This window comes from Ruditapes philippinarum, unplaced genomic scaffold (assembly GCF_026571515.1).
Source record: "Ruditapes philippinarum isolate M1 unplaced genomic scaffold, ASM2657151v2 ctg2360_1_1_1_1, whole genome shotgun sequence".
Classification (NCBI taxonomy): Eukaryota; Metazoa; Mollusca; class Bivalvia; order Venerida; family Veneridae; genus Ruditapes; species Ruditapes philippinarum.
In genome coordinates this window covers 55,512-65,794 of record NW_026856184.1, presented here as the reverse complement: position 1 = coordinate 65,794, position 10,283 = coordinate 55,512, and the positions used below count along the sequence as shown (strand labels likewise).

Here is a 10,283-nt window from a genome sequence, read left to right as displayed (position 1 = left end):
CCTTCAGTCTAATTAAAAGCAATTCTAAGTATATAAGGCACAAATTTACATGGACGTATGTACTTATGCATAAAAACTTTTATATTACTCCCATTTTCAAGACGAAATTGAGTTAGAAAGGAATTTAAACGTTTTCAACAAGATAGCCGTGGTGCCAAGAGACAAATAGAAGTGTTATAAATTGTTCAATAGGAGCTGCTTATCTGTGTTATCTAGATATCTACCTGTTTGATTAATACATATCGGTTAAAGGGCGAGAACCCCTATAACCATATCCATAGTGTGTACACTGGTTATGTCATTTTAATATTGATTTTGTCTCCTTGCAACGGCACTACTATCACTTATCATCATACATGTGCTTATGGGAGCTGTCTTTTAACTTTGATATACTACTTTTCATAATGCTATGCAAAACTATTTGTCATTTAAAGTACAGGCTTTATTTTTGTCAAATATGTAAATTTCTGTTCATAAGGTAACGTGCAAGTACTCGAAAATTCAAATATATAAGTAAAAATGAAAACAAAAGTCTTTGAATCTTCTAACTTGAAGCTAAATGTTAGGGAATGCTTAACAGCTAGGTTATGTTAGGCGCAACAATAAACTTTTTTACTATAAACTGTTGACTATTGAGTGTGCTTGTGATTGATAAAATATGTAATTTAATGTTGAAAGTTTTACCGCGTATTACTTTTGTTCGCGCAAACAAGCAAAGTTTACAAATAACACCAGATATAAGACACAAAGCAATAAACATTCAGTATTTAAAAGATACAATTTCTAATGGCATGCATGTAGATAATTTGTGATTTTAAAAAGACAGAACAAAGTATAAAAATATGGAAAAAAGTGATCCCTCGAAAGCAATGAAACACCATTATTATATAAAAATTGCAGACTTGGTTTAATTTAAACTGTCCATGAGAGATAATGTAAACGTGCAACAGCTTCCAAACAAGATTTGAAGCACTCTCCTGTCCTCTGTTTTGGAATTAACAGTACTAGTGACATATGGAGAAAACATGGCACTGCCGTAGTAGAAAGCAAGACCCAAGATACTAGGTTGAAGATTACACATAACGTCCCATACATTAGGTTTTAGCCGGAATCCCACACGGGGTGCTGTCTTTTTGCTTTAAATTGTTTAAATTGTTATATTTTAAAGTTCGTATCAATAAGAATACATTTTATAAATTTACAAACACATCAAGATTGTTTTGATTGCCAGAGTTAACAATGGTCAATGGTTACAGCATTAAAAAACCCACATTTATAATGCATAGTTTGCTTAATATAAAGACTATAAAATAATTAGGTAATCTAGAGCATGATATACATGAAATTTTTAAAGTATTAATACATGTTCGTTCATTTGTAAAAAGATGAAATAGTATCCAGTCAGTAAAGTGTGTACCATGTTATAAGTGTGCTTCACTTGCTGTTGTGGACATTGACCTTGATTTTCATTTCAGTAATGAGTCCTTCTCAACTAAGTTTATATTTAAGGTAATTTAAGGATTCATTGAAATTTTGGACAGTTTTCTGGTTTATATTTTTAAAGATGTAATATTTACTTACGATGCAATTTGATTTCATACTATTACAAAGACTGCAGTTACCAAAGTTTTATTTGTTGATTTCTTTGGACCAGAATGGTTGAACAGCATATAGATTTCCAAAATAATTGGAAATAACAAACACACACGCACGCACAAACGCACACACGCGCGCGCGCACGCACTCGCACATACACACATGCACAGTAAAATCGGAAAAGGTCCAGGTCTTGCGACTAAAATTTCAGCTCCAATATGAGTCAGCTTTAAGCTGCGGTCTCACTTACTCCCGGCAGTGCCCAGGACCATCGGTAAGTAACCGGGATGACACGGGACGATCCGGGGTGAAATTATTGTTGCGGTCACACATACCCCGGCAGCACTACGGTAGTTCCCAACTTACAACCCAGGATGCGCCCCGGATCATCCAGGCAGAGCCCAGGTGAAGCTACGGTTCCTGCCGTTGCTTCCCCAGTCGTTCCCGGATGACGCCGGAAGAGCCCCGGTTAACCCAGGCAGAGCTCCGGTCGATCCAGGCAGAGCCCCAAGTAGAACCCCGGTGGATTGAAAACGCCCGAAAATGATAACATTGACACATAATTTTTATTTAATATAATATCTATTGTTCCAGAATAGTAATTCACGATGATTTTGTGAAAAATCCTTATGCCATACAGTAGAAGGGAAATGGGAAGGGTTTTTAATACAAACACGTGCAATAATCGCAAATTGTGGTTATTCTTTTGAAATGATCCGGGCTTTGCCGGGGCTCTACCGGGATCTACCTTTATCCTCCGGGGCTCTGCCTGTATTTACCGGGGCTCTGCCGGCATATACCGGGGCTCTACTGTAGCTCTACCGGCTATATCATATCCCGGATCATCCCCGGTTTGTGCCGGCAGAGCTACGGTGCTTCCCCGGTATAACCCCGGTGGTTCCCGGCAGATCTAAGGATGAAGCCGACAAGGCTATATCTTCCCGGATCATCCCGGACCACCCTGGTGATATTAAATATTTTATTCTATCTATCAGGCTCTGTCTGGATGATCCGGAGCGCATGATGGGTGGTTAGTTGGGAACTACCGTAGTGCTGCCGGGGTAAGTGTGACCGCAACAAAAATTTCACCCCGGATCGTCCCGTGTCATCCCGGTTACTTACCGATGGTCCTGGGCTCTGCCGGGAGTTAGTGAGACCGCTGCTTAAGCATAGCCTTGGCATAGTAAGGCTATTTTATATTAATGTCATTGGTAAAACTTGAGCTTAGTGTCGTGTTTTCAATTACTGTATTTGTGCAATCGACATTTATAGAAGTATATTTTTGATCATCACGTGTTGTTACTGTTTTTACGACATCCATGCACGGGACTCCGTGTGTTTCATTTAATACATCATCAGTCTATAATTAACCTTAGCGATGCATTATATGTAATAATCTTGCAAATTAATTTCAGTAGTTTGTAAAATGTTGTTGTTGAAGTCACCATAATTCAAAATTATTTCGTATTTGTAAAAAGAGACAAACATAATCAGAATGAATTTTGCAGGCACATTGAAACATATATAATCATAACGTATAGGGTTACTTAAACTAATGTTTCGCTTACATTTCAAATATATTGATAATTAATCATATTTATTTTTAGAAGTATGCAATGAATAAACGGTTTTCATAACTTTATGGTTTACTTGTTTAATTACATGTAAAAATAATGCACTGTATATAATGTACTTTGTACTAGTCTTAATGTAATGCCGGTTTTTTTTCCACAGTCCTTGTAATAAAGTTGGTGTTTATATGAATAATCAAATATGATAATAACGATGCCTGTGTTGCTGTGGTTTTGCAGGAATTTATGCTCATTTTGTTATTAAACAGAACTATTACCATCATCTTTGTAAATATAACATTGTTAGTTATAAATATTAACATTTCTTTGTCCGGATTCCAAATTTATGATATATTTCAGTCGCATAGTCAAGTATGTTATGAGTTATAAGGGGAATAACATAAAGCGATATATAAAACTGACACAGCAATACTGAATGATTTAAAACGAAACTTCAGATTCTGTTTATAAAACTCATAAAATACACAACGAATCTAAAAAAATGTTTAATAACACTTCAAATTTTATTTCAACAAATTTTGAGTTATTTTTCTATTTTAAGTGCAATAAAAATGAATAACAACCAATATCATATGACAATCAATATACATGTCATTTTTTTTTCTGTTTTAAAGCTTACACCCATATATATTATATAATAAAAATGATTTACTTAAAAAAATAAATCTGTATTGAACAATATATATTACAAGTATTTGCACATACCTTTGGGGGGGGGGATTAAAATCTTAAATTTTGAGTTTTACCAACGCAATGCTCAAACTTGAACCAAAATTTTATTTTACTTTGATATTTTGATTACACTTGAAGGAATATAAATATGTCATAAGAAGTTTAAATTACCCCTCCTGAACGAATGGCAAATAAAATGTAAAATTCAGTATCACTTAACATATCAAAATGACAAATTGTCCACCATAAATTGAATCAAATCATATTTAAACTGATATTTATTCTACTTTAGTTTTTATTGCTTTCAATGGTACTTTCCTTTTCCATTTTTGTCACAATAACATATTTTTTATTTATTTATTTTAATGTTAATGACTTTCAACAGATTCCCTTATATGCAGTTATTTGTACCCAATAATATTGAAATAATTATCGCAAAGGTGCAAACATGAAACTGGATGTAAAATATGAGCAAATTCTAAACGAACTAAACAATTTTATTAGATACCTGGTGGCAAAATAAAGAATTAAAATACTGACTCAATTCGGCTGTCTATGATTTTCAGCACATTTATCATGTATATAAGTTTTGTTTTAATGTAACAGAGAATATGTTTTCGGGGGAAAGCAATGTCAATTCCTACCATTCCATCCAAAAAAATCAATGCATGCACAATCCTATTTTGTTTTATTTAAAATAGGCGTGAAATATTAACTTGGAAGTCAAGAAAATTGCATACATCTTTGGCATAAAGCTACCCATTTAAGGGCGTTTAGATGAACTATGTCATTTTGTTGAATCAGATGAATTAACCATGCAATGAGATTTTTTTTTAAAATAACTGTTATGACTTTTTTGCCTGAATTTGACGCTATATAAATAATTTGTATAATTATTTAAATAATGGTAAAATAAGAAAATGAACTAAAACTTGATGTGAAGGTACATACTGGTTTAGCTAGGTTTGATGCATAAAAACATCGACCTAACAAAGTCGACCAATTCGTGTTTTCTCCTTGCTTAACGATCCCGGTAAGCTCCGGATTTGGAGTGTATTTCAATGTCTGTTATTGTGTAGGCTTGTAAAGGTCTAATCATATCTCAAATTTTATTTCAAATAAAATAAAATAATTTATTGCAACATTTTTTAAAACTTCTTTTGTGATTCTGTTTTGTTATATTTTCACAATTAAAATGGTGAAGACATTGCTTACCGGTGCTGTGTTATTTTTCTTCTTTATTGTTTAATTCTTTTGATGATCGACTTACCATTTATCCGTTCATTCCTTTTTTGTAAATACCTGCTCATTTGCTTGTGGTTGTTACAGGCTCAGCTTAATTGTTCAGGAATTGTACTTATAATTGCAAGCAACCGTCCACACCTGTTAGCACAGTGTTCAGCAGAATTCAACATGAACTGGCAAAATTGGAAACTTTCTCAATTAAACGAAAAAAGTTTAGGCACCCTTGAACCGTTTATAGTTTCCCCCGTATATATAAAGCTTACGTCTGTGATGTATACGTAAACTACAACAACCATATAGTACAGCTTACACTACCGTATAAAGCTTTTGCTGTATACCCCGTTATAAATAATGTATGTTGGGTATGTTGACAACAGCACTGTATGCATCTTACATTACACGGTAATCTGTAAAGTTAATAGTTATGTTGTTTATTGGAAGGATGTTCTTTTTGAGTTGTGCTTGCCTTCACTTATCAATGTATTTGACTTTGAAGGTCAAATTAATGAATTGTTCTACATTTGTATAATAAGCATTGTTGCTATAGAATCGAGCACCAATAAGTTTAGGACAATGTCGTAAAGAAAATCAAACCTAATTTTACCCTAACTAATAAATGTCCTTCAACTTCAAGGTCAAATTATTGTGATTTCACATTTGTTGCTATAATTGACTGTAATTTTGTAATTTTAATGTATATTTTCATACCTATGCACAACAATCCTCGGGGTAATATTTTAAAAAGGTTTAATTGAAATTGATCTTAATTTGACATTGACACAAACAGTCAAATTAGTGAATTCTGCTACAAATTGTTCCATAACTTTGTTCTTTATGTATGATTTTTTATACTTGGGCAAAAGAACCCAAACCCAGGGTTATGACAACACCGGTATGTAAAATATAAGTATATCCTTGACCTATTTTTTGACATTGAAATTATTGAAATTTTATCAACAAATATGATTTATACTTGAACTAGAGAACACATTTGACAAGACCGACATGTTGAATTATTTTATATGACCTTAACATCTGTCATAAAATGACTTTGATCATCAAAGTAAGTTATTGACATTAGGTCAAAATGTCAAAGCTTTTTTATTTATTTACAGATATTATTCATACATGGACAAAGGAACTCATATGAGTAATCAGACATGATGAATGATTCTGATATCACCATGACATTTGATTGACATTAACTAACAATGTCCAGTTATTGCAATTTCCATAAATTGTCATAAAGTTGCCAATTGAGTGTTCTTACTCGCCGTCGTGATCATAGAAATACAATTTTACAAAATCAAGTTCGATAAACAACCCACCGTATTTAACACTAATGTGATAATTTGTTTCTTTAGTATCATATTTGAATATAATCTCAAATAGACAAAATTTACAAGCCCATTTAAGAAGGATTAATTTTGAGATTTTTTTTTCAGAAATATTTACATAGATCTTTAAGACGGATGTTATTTTACTTGCGAGATTGAGCCGTTCAGATGATATGGTAGCACTTGAAAGCACCAAAATAGATAAGAAGTAGCTCTTTAGGATGTACATAACGAGTTCTTGTTGATTGTCTTTTTCATTATTTCATAAATTTTCGTGGTCTCAAGTATCAAATTATATAAGATTTGAAAAACATTTTGTGTACAACGAAAGAGAACAAATCGACACTAGATTTGCATTTTTTAAATTTTTATAATTTTGATGCAAACCGTTTTATGTTTGAATGCAATAAAGTGTCCGTAATACTTGAGTGTATGTATGCATGTATTATATAACAATTTGGACAATTTCCTTCTAGCAATTATTTTTTTCACGCAGATAACGCTTAGAGACCATCTCCAAAACATAATATACGACTCCAGAAGATAAAACCGTGATCAGTGATAAACTGCATTAGGAGATTTTAAAACTGGAATATGTACAGTAAGTATTCTTACTTTTATCGTCAGTAATGAATAACTGTTTTTGTCTTTTTGAATTCTTTATTTGAATAAGATATTGTTTTTGCTAGCTATCAAACCTGCTTAAGCGTAATTAAAAGTTATGCAACATAGACAAAGGTCAGTTGAACTAAACCATATATATAGTTATGTGTTTTAATAAACATATTTATTTGTGATAGCATGGCGATATATTCATGCTGTCGTAATTAGTATGATGAGTTTAAAGTTTGAGTTTAAACATATTTCATTCCTTTCTATTTTTACAATATGTACAATGCAAATATTTAGAAAGAAAAGTATATAAATAAATTTTGAAAGAAAAAGGGTTGGACCACAAGTTCAAATAACATTAGTAAGTCGGTCCGTCCCTAAATTAGTATGATCAGACACGAGCATAGATTTATCAGTTAGTTCAGAACATTATTGTTAGAATTTAGCATAAATGGTAAAGGTCGCCTTTTGTGTCATTTGTTGATTAGAAGAAGCCAATGTTTTAACATGTTTATATAGCTACATATCGAAAATATATTTAGATTAAAAGAATATTGTTATAATCAGAAGAATAGAATCATCATTATTTTAGCTATCAGGTATTAAACCTGACCATGGACTTTCATCCTCATATCTTTAAACGAAATATGATTTAAATAGTGAACATGTGTTACCGAAAGTTTTATTCATCTTTATAACTGTCTACTCCCATTTGACGTTAAGGAAGCTATTGCAGCACGGAATCTCCTTCATAAAATTTGATTAAATTGCAGACCGAAGAATATTATAACATAAATATTTAAAGCAAAACCAAACGCAAGGTTAACGTTTTCGTTTTTTAGAAATCTTTTTTCAATAACATATTTGATGAGCTAGCACAAAATGATTCGTAATTTCAATTAACATTTGTTTGTTCCTTTACAGACACGATGAAAACTAATTTAATTGCAGAAGAGAAGGTAAATAATATTATTCAGTTCACACGTCTAATAAAATGCAACCAATTAACTTCCAGTATTTACCCCATATGGTTTCCAATAACATTCATTATTTGATCTTGTGAGTACTTGACTGATTCTATTGGACTTGAACACCGGTGAAAGGATTATTTTGAACACTGATTGCGCCTCGTTCTATACAGGATTAACACTCGTAAAAACTCTTAAAGAGAATTTAGTACCATACTCATCAATCTTTAATTAACTCATATTTATTACTTGTCTATTACATAGGATCCAAAATTTGTTTGTCCAATACATTTTCAATAGGGGAACAAAACATTCCGGCATTTTTATCGATTTACAGTACAAAAAACACCTGAAATGAGGTTCTTAGAATCTATGATTTCTTATTAAAGTCTTTGTTAAAATCTTTGAATGAAATATATTGTCTTGTGTTTAATTTTACAGAAAGTCTACTTGTTAGATAGCTCTGACGATGACATCATGTTCAACGCATTTGAATCAATGTTGAAAATGAAATTCCAAGAATACCACCACATTGAAAGAATAAAAAGTATGGATAATGACAAAGTTAAAGAAACAATTATAATAATATGCAAGCCATCAACATGTCGGCTAGAAAATGAGCTTGACTTGTACCTGCAAAATTTTGATGGTATATATTTTTTCATTTATGATGTTTCAAGAAACAATTTCGATACATGACATACATGCTTAGATATAACATGAAAATATATTTTGAAAATTGATGATGTCTTAATTAATAAATAAAGAAAATAACAAATTTCAGACATTGAATAATTTTTCATGAAACATTTGCACATTTCTTTTGGACATTTGACTGTTATGAATCACAATTTATCGGTTGATTTTAATAATATGACTTGATCGTTAATTTTAATAAAATGACTTTATTTTCTCATTGATATTTGAACCTATTTGTTTAAAATACCATTTTTATATTTATTTCTCAGAACCTTTTTAGTGTTGGTGCCCTGTTACCAAAACTAACTCATTGCCAAATTTCCTGAATTTTCTTTTGTTTCTGTTGCCTTTTAGTAACTCGCACAGAGACTGTCATTTAGTATCTTGAATGGAGGTCACAATACTTTTTTTTTACATTTTACCATCTTTATACCAAATAAGTTAAAATTGTTTTCTATTTTCTTTAGGTAATAAGCCTCTAAAATGTCTAAAGCGAGTAATAAATGGCCTTTTTAAAGAAGGAAAAAATTAATCATATATGAAGCATATTGTGCCTTTAAAATAATGTGGGGTCGTCGGCATAATTTAGTTTGCTGTTTACCTTAAAGTAATGGTCGGAATGAGAGCAATATCAAATGTATGTTTTCTTTATTATGAAATTCCATTACAAATGTATCTGTTTTACACCTATATACAAAAATATTAAAAGTAATTTTTCTTCTTCTTTTTATAGAACGTGAATTTGACAATTGTCTTCTGGTATTGGTTCACAACAGCAATCTTGGTGAAAATCCGCGTGTGCCTTCGAGAAATAAAGTTGATCACTTGCAGCGTTATAATACGTTACATAATATAATTGATGTTGAATGTTTAATGTCAAGGGGATCGAGAATGAAAATATTGTTTGGCGAGGAAATATTGCAGCAGTTCCTTGGAAGCTGTAGAAAAAAGAAAAATGATGGATTATGTGCTTTCGTGGTAAATTTTGCAAAGGAACACAAGATTATTGTTTGCAGTGTTGCGGCCTTTTCATTTGTTGCTGTTGTTGTGTTTCCTGTCGTGTTTGTTACCTGCTGTAATTAATCTTTCATTGCTATGCACAATGTTATTTATATCATTTATAGTTGCAACAGTTCGGCTGTTAGCCCAAAGTTTTCAAGAAAAAAAAAACAAACACACGCACCCAGGCACACTAACACATGGAGCACACAGGCACACTAACACATGGAGGTCCATTGTAACTTTATTTCCATTAAAATTACTTAGACGTAACTTTTTTTTCAATAGGTGTTCATTTATTAGGTTATCAGTCATTAGGTAGCAAGACAACTAAAGATGGCAAAATGTTTAATGACTGCGACTCATAACGTCGTTTGAAGAAATACAATGACAAATTTAAATGAACGTTCCTCGTATTGTTGCGATTATAAAATAGTAAATGATAGAGAACAATCTCAATTTTTTTTCATCTTATCATTTTGCATTTCACTATCTTAATGTTTTTCATTGTTGTAAATAACTGACCATTTTTAGTGTATAGTCTGTACATACTTTCCAGGTGA

General features: G+C 31.8%; 1 protein-coding gene across 1 annotated transcript; it reads left to right on the top strand.

Moving 5' to 3' along the window:
- The first annotated feature begins 6,744 nt into the window (after positions 1 to 6,744).
- LOC132745708 (uncharacterized) lies at positions 6,745 to 10,283 on the top strand. Its single transcript, XM_060734672.1, has 4 exons — positions 6,745 to 7,043; positions 7,979 to 8,013; positions 8,464 to 8,671; positions 9,455 to 10,283. The coding sequence occupies exons 1-4, from the start codon at positions 7,037 to 7,039 to the stop codon at positions 9,802 to 9,804; spliced, it is 600 nt and encodes a 199-aa protein (XP_060590655.1). The 5' UTR covers positions 6,745 to 7,036; the 3' UTR covers positions 9,805 to 10,283.